This window comes from Oryctolagus cuniculus, chromosome 6 (genome assembly GCF_964237555.1).
Source record: "Oryctolagus cuniculus chromosome 6, mOryCun1.1, whole genome shotgun sequence".
Lineage (NCBI taxonomy): Eukaryota > Metazoa > Chordata > Mammalia > Lagomorpha > Leporidae > Oryctolagus > Oryctolagus cuniculus.
This window is the reverse complement of record NC_091437.1, coordinates 6,289,944-6,303,122: the sequence shown is the minus strand read 5'-3', so window position 1 is coordinate 6,303,122 and position 13,179 is coordinate 6,289,944. Positions and strand designations below refer to the sequence as shown.

Below are 13,179 nucleotides of genomic sequence, written 5' to 3'. Positions count from 1 at the left end.
CATACGGGCACTGGTTCGAGTCCTGGCTGCTCCACTTCCAATCCAGCTCTCTGCTGTGGCCTGGGAAAGCAGTGGAAGATGGTCCTAGTGCCTGGGCCCCTGCACCTGCGTGGGAGACCTGGAAGAAGCTCCTGGCTCCTGGCTTCAGATCGGCACAGCTCTGGCTGTTGTGGCCAATCGGGGAGTGAACCAGCGGATGGAAGACCTCTCTAAGCCTCTGCCTCTGTGTAACTCTGCCTTTCAAATAAATAAATACATTTTTTTAAAACAAAAAGAAAAAAGTAGTATCGCACGCAACACAAATACAAAAATACAAACCTTCAGGTGAAGTTTCTGCAGAATTCGGGTAAGCAGTCGCGGAAATCGTCCTATGTCTATTGCATTTATCAGAGTCACAGCTTTTTTCATGCTAGATAAATTCAAAACACAGAGTTCACAGTGTTCCCGGTTCTCCCGACTTCGACAGCTAACCCCTAAGTTCCCAACTCTGACGCTCTGGGGTGAGCCTGAGCCACGTAAAGAACACACGAGGCCCTGGGAGACCCCGGCCCCAGGGGGACCCCCAAAAGGATGCCCAAAGGGTCTCCCGCTGAAGGGCCCTCCAGCAAAGCGAGCCAAGCCGCGGGGCTCCCACGCGCACCGCACAGCGGCGGCCACCCCGCAAACGCCGGTCACGGGGCCACCGGCACGTCCCTCCCCGCGCCCCGTGGACCGCGCCTTCCCCACGCCGGGCGCGCGGGGGGGGGTGGGGGGAGCCCGGGCGGACGGGAACTACAAGGGCAAGTGCCCTGTCAGGAAGTCCCTGCCTTCATCGGGGCCGTGGGCGCTGCAGGAACTGCACCGCACGGGGGACTGGCCACCGCCGGCGCCGGCGCAACCCGCGACCGAGCCTGGCCGGGCAGGACACTGACCCTCGCCAGGCACTAACGCCCGAGCAGCGCTCGGCCTGGCCGGGCAGGACACTGACCCTCGTCCGGTACTAACGCCCGAGCAGCGCTCAGACTGGCCTGGCCGGGCAGGACACCGACCCTCGCCAGGTACTAACGCCCCGAGTCAGCGCTCAGCCTGGCCGGGCAGGACACTGACCCTCGCCAGGCACTAACGCCCGAGCAGCGATCGGACTGGCCGGGCAGGACACTGACCCTCGCCGGGTACTAACGCCCCGAGCAGCGCTCAGCCTGGCCTGGCCGGGCAGGACACTGACCCTCGCCAGGCACTAACGCCCGAGCAGCGATCGGACTGGCCGGGCAGGACACTGACCCTCACCAGGTACTAACGCCCCGAGCAGCGCTCAGCCTGGCCGGGCAGGACACTGACCCTCGCCAGGTACTAACGCCCGAGCAGCGCTCAGCCTGGCCGGGCAGGACACCGACCCTCGCCGGGTACTAACGCCCCGAGCAGCGCTCGGCCTGGCCGGGCAGGACACCGACCCTCGTCCGGTACTAACGCCCCGAGCAGCGCTCAGCCTGGCCTGGCCGGGCAGGACACCGACCCTCGCCGGGTACTAACGCCCGAGCAGCGCTCAGCCTGGCCGGGCAGGACACTGACCCTCACCAGGTACTAACGCCCCGAGCAGCGCTCAGCCTGGCCGGGCAGGACACTGACCCTCGCCAGGTACTAACGCCCGAGCAGCGCTCAGCCTGGCCGGGCAGGACACCGACCCTCGCCGGGTACTAACGCCCCGAGCAGCGCTCGGCCTGGCCGGGCAGGACACCGACCCTCGTCCGGTACTAACGCCCCGAGCAGCGCTCAGCCTGGCCTGGCCGGGCAGGACACCGACCCTCGCCGGGTACTAACGCCCGAGCAGCGCTCAGCCTGGCCGGGCAGGACACTGACCCTCACCAGGTACTAACGCCCCGAGCAGCGCTCAGCCTGGCCGGGCAGGACACTGACCCTCGTCCGGTACTAACGCCCGAGCAGCGCTCAGCCTGGCCGGGCAGGACACTGACCCTCGCCGGGTATTAACGCCCCGAGCAGCGCTCGGCCTGGCCGGGCAGGACACCGACCCTCGTCCGGTACTAACGCCCGAGCAGCGCTCAGCCTGGCCGGGCAGGACACTGACCCTCGTCCGGTACTAACACCTGAGCAGCGCTCAGCCTGGCCGGGCAGGACACTGACCCTCGTCCGGTACTAACACCTGAGCAGCGCTCAGCCTGGCCGGGCAGGACACCGACCCTCGTCCGGTACTAACGCCCGAGCAGCGCTCGGCCTGGCCGGGCAGGACACTGACCCTCACCAGGCACTAAAGCCCCGAGCAGCGCTCAGCCTGGCCGGGCAGGACACCGACCCTCGTCCGGTACTAACGCCCGAGCAGCGCTCAGCCTGGCCGGGCAGGACACTGACCCTCGCCAGGCACTGACGCCCCAAGCAGCGCTCAGCCTGGCCGGGCAGGACACCGACCCTCGCCAGGCACTGACGCCCCGAGCCTGCACGGCGTGCGCCCTGCCCGTCTCCACGAGGTCGGGAGACCTGCACCCGGAGGAGCCGACTCCGCGGCCCGCCCTCCCCGCCGCAGCCCTCGGCCCCGCAGCCGACCTGGGGCTCTCGCGCAGCAGCAGCGCCGCGGACGCCGCCATCCTGGAAGCCGCCGCGCCCGGCTCGCGGCGCCCGGCCCAGCCAATGGCGGCGCGCGGACGGAAAGCCGGGAGGCCCACGCCGCGCCGCGGCCGGGCTGCGCGCTGCTGCAGGGCGGGCGCTCGGACCGCGGGGCTGCGGCCGGCCCCCCGCGGGACGGGACCGAGGGGCGACCCCAGGGCCACCGCGGCGGAGCCCAGGCCGAGCATGTGTGCATTTGCACCTACCTGTTAGGGTGTGTGTGTGCACACCTAGCTGCTGTTTTACATGCACGTGTAGCTGCATGTAGCGCAGATGTAGTGCGCGTGTGCCTCCAACATGTCAGCAGACACAGGTACTTGGAAAAGTCGTGGGAGAAGGGTACCCAAAGACAAGCTGGGGTTGGGGAGTGCGCCTTCGGCCAAGCCTGGGCCGGATCCTGGCTGTGGCTGCTGATGTCCGCTACTGCTGGAGGGGCAGCAGGGGAAGGCTCAAGTTCTTGGGTCCCTGCCCCCGCCGTGGGAGACCTGATTGAACGCCTGGCTTCGGCCAGCCCCGGCCCTTGCAGGCATATTCGAGAGTGACCCAGTGGGTGGGAGCTTTGCACGCCCTGCCTGCCCGTGTGTGTGTGTGTGTGTGTGTGTGTGTGTGTGTGTGTTCGTGTTCACCTGTCTCTCTCTTGTCTTTGAAATTAATCTTTGAAAAGTTAAGTGTATTTTAGGGCAAATTTTTTTAAAATCCGTGCCTCTTTTTCTTCTTCATAAGACACATTTCCATGGACTCTGATGACGCTCCCCTCCGACACTGCTCAGATTTCTTTAGTAAGGCAGGTTGAAGCAAGCCCGCCACAGCTGGCTGTTGGAGTGGGCCCGGAGCAGGTCCAGGCAGGAGGGTGGCGTTGCCAGCTCTCTCTGGGCACTGTGCCATCGGCCCCCCTTGTACCTGCACCCTGGGGGCTCTGCGGGGCGCCCATGGGTTTGCTGCATGTGCACCCAATTCCTTCAACCATGCTCACTGGATGCCTGATGTCTTCAAGGCACTGGGGGTGGCTAGAGCAGTCCAAAAACATCCTAAGACCAGGCAGGGCATGAGGGTGGGAAGCCTTGATGACAGGCGTGGCATGTGCACTTACGGGTTAGCTATTCATTGCTGGTTTTTTTTTTTTTTTTTTAAGATTATTGTCAGCAGAATCATAGTTGGACTGAAAAGAGATGGGCAGGAAAGCAGTGGGCACGCAGGGAGGGTGGCGCTGGGGATGGACAGCCAGTGGACGGGTCAGAGCTTTGCTTCCACTGTAGAATCTTCAGGGGCTGGCAAGACACTGGATTTCATTTTCCTTCCTAATTATGTTTTGCTTAAATTATTATTTAAATTAGTTGGCATGGCTAGAGTAGTCCAAAAACATCCTAACTGAAAGGAGAAGCCAGGTTGCAAATTAAAAGTGAATAATCCTGGCCAGCGCTGCGGCTCAATAGGCTAATCCTCCACCTAGTGGCGCCGGCACACTGGGTTCTAGTCCCGGTCGGGGCGCCGGATTCTGTCCCGGTTGCCCCTCTTCCAGGCCAGCTCTCTGCTGTGGCCCGGGAGTGCAGTGGAGGATGGCCCAAGTGCTTGGGCCCTGCACCCCATGGGAGACCAGGAGAAGCACCTGGCTCCTGCCTTCAGATCAGCGCGGTGCGCCTGCCGCAGCGCACCAGCCGTGGCGGCCATTGGAGGGTGAACCAATGGCTAAAGGAAGACCTTTCTCTCTGTCTCTCTCTATCACTGTCCACTCTGCCTGTCAAAAAAAAAAAAAAAAGTGAATAATCCTGCATGAATAATTGAGTTAACCGTACCGTGTGCTCCACACACAGATACATTTAGCTCCACATACTCCCCCAATTTGTCTGCATCTGAAAAAATTTACTTGTGAATCTACATCAACTGTAGGTCTCGGATCCAGACGCAGATCGCCTCAGCTGGCATGCTTTTCTGTGCGATCGTTTGCCTTTGGCCTTGAGTCACTGCTTGAAGTGGAGCCACTCCCCACTAACACTGCTCAGACCTCCAGTGAAGCTCACCCCTCCTCCTCCCCCGGCAAAGCAGCATTGTGCTCAAGTCTGAATCTTTTCACCTTGTACAAGCTGTGAGCCTCACTGAGCTTCCCATCCCAGACCTGTGAGCTGGCGAGTTAAATAACGTGCTGCGCAACTGCAAGGTGCACTCTGCCCTGCTTGGGGAACAAAACGTGGCCCCATCCTTCTACGTTCCAGCCCCAAGGGCCAGCGACTGCCCTTGGACGAGGGCCAGCACCTGCTCGTGCACCAGGCGGAGCTGAAATGACCTTTCAGGTGAGCCTTAGAGAGTTCCGGCCCAAGTGCTTCAGATCCTGGAAGTGCAAGGTCAACCTCTCATGTGCACGGATGGGAGCGTGGTTTCCAGTCACACAATGCGCAGCCCTTGTGGGTGGCAGACAGCGGCTTGTTTGTCCCACATCTGCTCCCTGGCTTCCCAGGGGAGTCTCGTGTTTCACTTACCACCTTCTCATTTAGGAGCTGATTATGTGAATGTTCTCGTGTTGTCTGAGACGCCTGGAAAGAGTGTTGAACATGGCCTCTTCCCAGGTCTGTGTGTGACAGGCGGTGACGTGCAAAGGGAGCCAGAGGCCCAGAAAGAGAACAGCATAAGGCGGCAAAGTCCGTGGAGCCACGGCTACTGATGCTGACCTGCCCTTGACCTGACGGAAGGTTGGGAGGAAACCTTCATTAAAAGGTAGCAAAAGCACATTTTGTGAGCCATGAGCAGATCCCCTCCTAATCCATTCTCACACTTGAAGCAGAAAACCGTCTCACATTTTCGCCCCTCCATTTTCATTTGCACCTGCTCCCCTCCAGGCCGCCTCCCAGAGGCCTGTGCTGCTAATAGGACTGGCGGTGTTCACACACAGACTGCGAGGAAGCCCCGAGGGGCCTACAGTCATTTCCACCAGTGAACACTGGGGAGAACTAGACCCGCGCGAGGGAGGAAAGATCACAGACCACCTTTCACCGACCAGCGAAGGGAGGACAAACAGGAAGCTTGGCCAACAGACAGCAGAACGGAGAAGCCAACGGCTCAGAGGAAGGAGCCCCGGGGCAGAGCCGGACCTCTGCCATGGCAGAGTCCACGGAACCACGAGACGTCCCTGGATCTCCCCATTCGAGAGGAGCAGGCAGTCAGGGGAATGGCTGTCGCTGGGGACTGCCCGCCATGGATCACTCGTTTAATGCTTCTGAGTGGAACAGAGCGAACCAAGTGACATCTCATCATTGCAGAGGTGGAAGAGGGAGCTGGCAAATCGGATGCTACACAGGAAAGTAAGCTGGGGCCCGCACTGTGGCGTAGTGGGTTAAGCCACTGCCTGCAGTGCTGGCATTCCATACGGGCACTGGTTCAAGTTCCGGCTGCTCTACTTCCTATTCAGCTCTCTGCTGTGGCCTGGGAAAGCAGTAGAAGATGGCCCAAGTCCTTGGGCCCCTGCACACACATGGGAGACCCGGAAGAAGCTCCTGGCTCCTGGCTTTGAATTGGCACAGCTCCGGCCACTGGGAGTGAACCAGTGGATGGAAAACCTCTCTGTCTCTGTCTTTCTCTCTCTCTGTAACTCTGACTTTCAAATAAATAAATCTTAAAAAAAAATAAAAAGAAAGAAAATAGGGACACTTGGAGGTAGAAAGCAGGGGGACAGGCTCCCTAGAGACCAGCATGAACGGGGCCTGGTCTCCAGCCCTGGCATGGTTATTAACACTGCTGACACCCACGGCCCTTGATCCTTCTCCACCCGCAGTGGAAATGAAGGAATGAAGTGACAGCCTGGACAACAGGCGGCCTCCTGGACAACCAGAGGCTCGGGCAGCAGTTACAGAGGGTGGATCTGACACCTGGGGGTCACCCCTCGTGCATGGGGTATGCGGGCACCAAGGAGAGGGAAGCCTGGTGCAGGACACTGAACAACAGCTCAGAGCTGAGCAAGTAAAAACCGGATCCACTAAATGAAGCTGCCCTCAGCCCTGCTTCCCCTTGGGCTTCTGGCCAACAGGGTGCAACACTGAGTTAGCAAACTGGCATCCGAGACAGAACGACAAACGGAACTCACAGGAGTAGGCCAAGAGCCAAGAATACGTTAGCACGTCAGGAAGAATGGAGGAGTGGACAGAGCTGTCGGAGCCATGAGCAGGCCAGATGGGAAGAGATGGTCTGACAACCACACAGCCGGGCTGCAGAAACAGAAGTGGGAGAAAGGCACACCCTGCAAAAAAAACACATGACTCCATGAGAATGCTCCTGAAGACAGACCTTAATCAGGAAGCGAATTCTGTGTAAGAAGGGCTCAGAGACAGTCTTAGGAAACAGCGAAAGTAGGTGGAAAGGGCAAAACCAAAGAAAGGGATGGGGGCCACAAACTCACCATTTCCTAACCAGAACGTCCGACGCAGAGCAGACACGGCACAGGCCCGAGGGCCATTCCCAAGACAAAGCGGTCAGTGACAAGAAGGGAAGTCCCCAGGGCCATGACGCTCACAGCACATGCGAGAGCCTGCTCACAGTGCGGGACAAAGAATCTGACTCCCTTCTGCTGCTCCACGCCTGGGCAGGGGGTTGGGGAAGCCCAGGGGCGCCCGCTGTGACACTGGTGAGACATTCAAACCGCATCGGCCTCTTACCGCATGGGGACGCCTCGTCCTGGACCCACCCCAAGCCAGGTGCCCTTCCCCACGTTCCCAGGACATCTGGGGTCTGCTTGGGAGCCTGCTTGCTCCCCTGGAAAGCCTCGTCAGATGCGTAAGAAATCCTGTTACACCTCTCCACTGTGTGTGCGGCACCATCAGACTAGACAGGGAAGGCAGTAATTAACGGAGGACAATTTCCCCACAACGTTGAAAAAAAAGAATCTGTAGTTGAATAAGTTGTTTTCCAGAAAAACTGATACAGAATGATAACACTGGGACAAATTCTGCTAAAGCCGTCAAATTCCAAGGGTAAAGGAAAACTTCCAGCAGTCAGGTGGGAAAAGCAAGCCACACACAGGAGGCAGAGGTCAGCCGCTCTCAGCCTTGTCCACAGTGGTATCCAGGAAGTTCAGAGACAAGGGGACAATGTCCAGACAAGGTGCTTCTCCATTACTAAGGCACGAGTCAGGCAACGTTCAGCATGACTGTACTCACAGTCTTCATGAGCTTTTTAGAGAGCTGAGAACAAGCCGGGGCCAGTGCTGTGGCGCAGCAGGTTAACACCCTGGTCTGAAGCTCCAGCATCTCATGTGGGCGCCGGTTCGAGACCTGGCTGCTCCAGTTCCCATCCAGCTCTCCACTATGGCCTGGGAAAGCAGTAAAAGATGGCCCAAGGACCATGCATGGAAGACCCGGAAGAAGCTCCTGGCTCCTGGCTTCAGATCAGCGCGGCTCTAGCTGTTGCGGCCAATTGGGAAGTGAACCATCAGATGGAAGACCTCTCTCTCTCTCTCTCTGCCTGTCCTCTCTCTGTGTAACTCTGACTTTCAAATAAAAATAAATCTTTATAAAAAAAAAGAAAACAAGCCAACAAATAAATAAAAATAGAGGCTGACATTGTGATGCAGTAGGTTAAGCTGCTGCTTGCAACACCACAATCCCGTATCAGAGTGCCAGTCCAAGTCCTGGCTGCTCCAGTTCTGATGCATCTTTCTGCCCATGTGCCTGGGAAAGCAGATGATGGCCCAAGTACTTGGGCCCCCATCACCCTCATGGGAGACCCAGATGGAGTTCCTGGCTCCTGGCTTCACCCTGAGCCAATCCCAGCTATTCTAGCCATTTGGGGAGTGAACGAGGAGACAGAAGCTAGCTAGCTCACTCTCTTTCTCTCTCTATCACTTTGCCTTTCAAATAAATGATTCCTTTAGAAAGAAAGAAAGAGGCGGGCAGTGTCGTGGCAGAGCAGGTTAAGCCACCACCTATGACACCAGCATTCCATATGGGCACTGGTTCGTGTCCCAGCCCCTATTTCCAACACTGCTCCCGGCTAATAGGCCTGGGAAAGCAGTGGAGGAAGGCCCAAGTCTTTGGGTCCTTGCACATCGGAGACACAGATGAAGCTCCTGGTCCCAGTCATTGTGGCCATTTGGGGAGTGAACCAGCAGATGGAAGATCTCTGTTTCTCTCTCTCTTTCAAATAAATTTTTTCAAAAAAGAATCATTTCTTTATTTTCTCATATCAAAGAATCAATCAATGCTGTGTTAGATGAAATATTCCAGTTAAAAATAAATTAACTGTAACTTCACAAAGTTTCCCGTAATCTTTTTAGAAACTGCAATCTGGAGAATGCAGTCTAGATCAGCTCAGGGACTATGGAAATATTTTCCTTGCTTATTGTGTTTAATCTATTAAGCAAAAAGCATAGGGAATGCAACTAGATATATGTTTATTTTGAAAATAATACAAGCTGGGGGGCCAGCGCTGTGGCGCAGTGGGTTAACACCCTGGCCTGAAGCACCAGCATCCCATATGGGCGCCAGTTCTAGTCCCAGTTGTTCCTCTTCCAGTCCAGCTCTCTGCTATGGCCTGGGAAAGCAGTAGAAAATGGCCTAAGCACTTGGGCCCCTGCACCTGCATGGGAGACCTTGAAGAAGCTCCTGGCCCCTGGCTTCGGATCAGCACAATTCCGGCCATTGCGGCCAATTGGAGGGAAGACTGCTCTCTCGCTGCCTCTCCTCTCTCTGTTTAACTCTGACTCTCAAGTAAAAAATAAATAAATCTTTAAAAAAGAAAAAATACAAGCTGGGGCTGGTGCTGTGGTGTAGTGGGCTAAGCCTCCACCTGTGGCGCTGGCATCCTACATGGCCACTGGTTCTGGTCCCGGCTGCTCCTCTTCCGATCCAGCTCTCTGCTACGGCCTAGGAAAGCAGTGGGAGATGACCCAAGTGCTTGGGCCCCTGCATCCACGTGGGAGACCTGGAGGAAGCTCCTGGCTCCTGGCTCCAGATCTGCCCAGTTCCGGCTGTTTTGGCTAATCGGGGAGTGAAACAGTGGATGGAAGACCTTTCTCTGTGTCTCTCTCTGTAACTCTAGCTCTCAAATAAATAAATCTTTTAAAAAAGAAAGAAAATAATACAAGCAGCTTGACTTCTGTGGCTTGCCTCATGAATCCCACGGAGACTCTGACCCCATCCTGGAGACTGAACAGACACCCCTGTGCTCAGGGACTATGTTAGGAAGAGACGGCTCTCACGTGCAGCAGTTTCTTCAGCTTACTTCCCCTCTTTTATCCATGTTAATGCAATCATGTTTATGTACCTACATCACATGTAACATATACAATACAAACAGCTATCTAGATATAAATATGTATAGAGTAATTACCAGAATTAAGTTTGGCTGACGTTCATGATATTATTTTGGATTGGCAAGATTTCATTCAGTTGTATCATCTACTTGTACCTCTCTATATTACCTGAATTTCTGATCATGAGAATAAATTATTGTCAGAAAAACAGTAAAGTCATTATTCAAAAAATAATGAAAACAAAGAAAATGGGTTATGCATCCAATGCGCATTTTTTTGAATTTGGTATTAAAGTAAGTTGTGTATCAATAAAAACACTTAAGAACTTAAACATTAATGTCATTCTTTTGTTGTTATTGATTGATTCAAGAGGCAGAGAGAGACAAAGAAGCGCAAAGAGCTTCCCCCACTGGGTCGCTCCCCAGATGCCTGGACGGCCAGGGCTCGGCCGGGCCAGTGCCAGGAGCCAGGAACTCAATCTGGGTCCCTTAGGAGAGTGGTAGGGACCCAAGTACTGAGCCCATTAACATCATTCTTGTAGCAGTTGATAAATAACGTGAATCCATTAACCATTACCAGAATTTACTTAGATTTTTGTGTGTTGAAGGAATGAAAGGTCCAAAGTGAATTATTAATAGGGCTGCATTTGTAAAGACTGCAAACGATGTATCTCTTCGGTCTAACTACTGAGCTCTTGTTTACTTAGGACTTTAAGGGCTTTCTCTCTGCTGTTCGCCAGATCAGTAAATCAACAGGACGGACTCAGTGACTCTGACAGTATCGGAGTCAGCGCAGCATTGCGAAAGACCAAACTGTTGCCTTTAACCAGCCAGGAAGCCTGAGGACACCGCCCAGGCCCTCTGTGTCTCTCCCCAGTCTCCCCATGGCACCAGCGTGCCGCGGCCACTCTCAGTTCTGCAGAGAGTCCTGTCGTCTCTCCTGGGTGACATTCTCTCCCGATGGTAGAAGGGCCATGTAGAGCTAACGGGGGTCGTTACAGGGCCTTAGAGACACTGCTGACCGGTAAATGGGTAAGAACCGCAGTCTCCCAATTGTCCACCCAAAGTGCCAACGGCACAGGTATGGAGAAACCAACCTTCCAGACGCACCATGCACCTCAGAAACACTCTGTACTGTCAGACGACACTGTCACCCTCTTCTCTTGACCTCCCAGGGTTTGTGAGGCAAAGCAAACGTCTTAGCAAGGGGTCACATGCAGTTGGTTGCACCCTTAGCCAACTGCGGTAAAGCCATACGTCTGTCCTCACGTCGCCTGGGGAGGTCATGACTTCCAGGTCCGTGCTGGTACCACACAGAACATTAAACTATTCAAACCCGTTTACAGGGAGAACCTGCATCTCAGCTGCAGGGCCGACTGACGCGGCACAGGAATCCACGCACCCACCCTCAAGGACAGACAGTGGGCGTTGCCAAAGACCTGGCTTCTTTTATTCTTGATTTAATCCATCCTTAAGTGAACAGATTTTACTGGGACCCTGAAAAACGAGTGAAAATTCTGCACTTGCTTTGTAGCTGTGTTTCCAGAACTCGAGATAGTGCTTCCACGCCACAACCCAGTTCTCTTCTAATACTCTGCTCCAAATGTGCCTATAGAATATTCTTTGGAATTCCTCACGTCTTTTTCTAGTTTTGCATGACAGAACCTGTCCTTCCAAGTCAAACATGGCAAATATGGCGCATTTGACCCTTGACTTCACTTGGGTGTAAAAGTCTCAGCTTGATCACATCTAGCACACGTATCTTGGTTTCTAACACCACTGTCCAACGAAAAGACCAGGGAGTCTTGGAGAAATGGCTGATTATGAGACCAGGTGAGCAAATACAAAAAGAGCCTGAAAGTATCTTGTAGGTGGAAAAGCAAGAAAATGCAAAAAAAATAATGTATGTCCCGACTGCCCCACTTCTGGCCCAGCTCCCTGCTAATGGCCTGGGAAAGCAGTGGAACATGGCTCAAGTGCTCAGGCCCCTGCACCCACCTGGGAGATCCAGATGAAGCTCCTGGCTCTTGGCTTCAGCCTGGCCCAGATGGCTACAACCGCCAGTACTGGAAGACCGACCTCTATCTCTCATCTCTGTAACTCTGCCTTTCAAAGCAATCAATCAAAATAAAATAATAAAAAATAAAGTGTAATAAACTTTTTAAACCTTAATGTTGTGGATCTGTTAAAGGGACACAGGAGCCAACTGAAAAAATTCCCAGTAGCCAAAGCTGAGACAACTTGAGCCACAAAATAAACTAAGTAGTTTAGGATTATAAACCAATGTATAAAATAAATACCCACAAGCCCATACTGATATCAACAAATCATACAATAAACAAAGATTAAATAAATAAACCTGAGAGGAGACAAGCGCACGCACTTCACGTCCACACCTTCCCCCACAGGGCGAAGGCCAGCTCCACACTCCTGCCATGGCCTCCTTCCAAAGGTGTGAAGGGGACGGGCACACAGCCCCTGGCCGGGAAGGGTCCTGGCACAGGCTGCTCCCCAGATGGACAGCGTGCACTGATGCTGTGAAACGCCCATGAAAATGGCAACCGACCTCGGTGGTCTTCTTTCTGGGAACCCACAGCGCCGGTTACATCATGAGAAAAACAGCAGACAGATCCCAGTTCTGGAACCTTCTACAAAATACTGGGCCAGGATTCCTTTAAACTCTCAGAGGTCATCAAAGACAAATGTCTAAGAAACCATCACCACCCCTAGAAGCCTAAGGAGGCGCCAGCTCTGTGCACAGCGGGCTAAGCCTCCACCTGCAACGCTGGCATCCCATGTGGGCCCTAGTTTGAGTTCTGGCTGTGCCATTTCTGATCCAGTTCCCTGCGAGTGCACCTGGGAAACCAGCAGCAGACACCCCAAGTCCTTGGGTCCCTGCACCCACGTGCAAGACCTGGATGAAGCTCTAGGCTCCTGGATTTGGCTGGCCCAGCCCCAGCCGTTGTGAACCAGCAGGTGGAAGATCTCTGTCTCTCCCTTTCTCGCACTGTAACTCTTTCAAATAAAGAAATCACTTTTTTAAAAATAGGAGCCTAGGGGCCAGCACCATGGCTCACTTGGTTAATCCTCCACCTGCGGCACTGGCATCCCACATGGGCATCGGGTTCTGTCCCGGTTGCCCCTCTTCCAGTCTAGCTCTCTGCCGTGGCCTGGGAAGGCAGTGGAGGATGGCCCAAGTGCTTGGGCCCCTGCACCCGCATGGGAGGCCAGGAAGAAGCACCTGGCTCCTGGCTTTGGATTGGGGCAGCACCGGCCATGGCAGCCATTTGGGGAGTGAACCAATGGAAGGAAGACCTTTCTCTCCGTCACTCTCTCATTGTCTAAAACTCT

The 13,179-nt window shown here is 54.9% G+C and overlaps 1 protein-coding gene across 8 annotated transcripts in view; it reads right to left on the bottom strand.

Moving 5' to 3' along the window:
• Positions 1-3,008, bottom strand: part of COMMD10 (COMM domain containing 10) — a 206,857-nt gene extending 203,849 nt beyond the window's left edge. For 4 of the 8 annotated variants that reach the window (XR_011389651.1, XR_011389650.1, XR_001793066.3 and 1 more), the window contains exons 1-2: positions 2,536-2,678; positions 319-409 (exon numbers count right to left, since the gene is read on the bottom strand). Coding sequence is in view for 4 of the 8 variants with exons in the window: in XM_008254923.4 (XP_008253145.3) it covers positions 319-409; positions 2,536-2,576 (132 nt within the window). In the remaining 4 variants the exon portion in view is untranslated. Of the gene's footprint in view, positions 1-318; positions 410-2,400; positions 2,679-2,801 lie in introns of those variants that run through there. The other 4 variants (XR_011389649.1, XM_070076020.1, XM_070076021.1 and 1 more) reach the window with 3 other exon arrangements.
• Between the last annotated feature and the right edge of the window lie 10,171 nt (positions 3,009-13,179).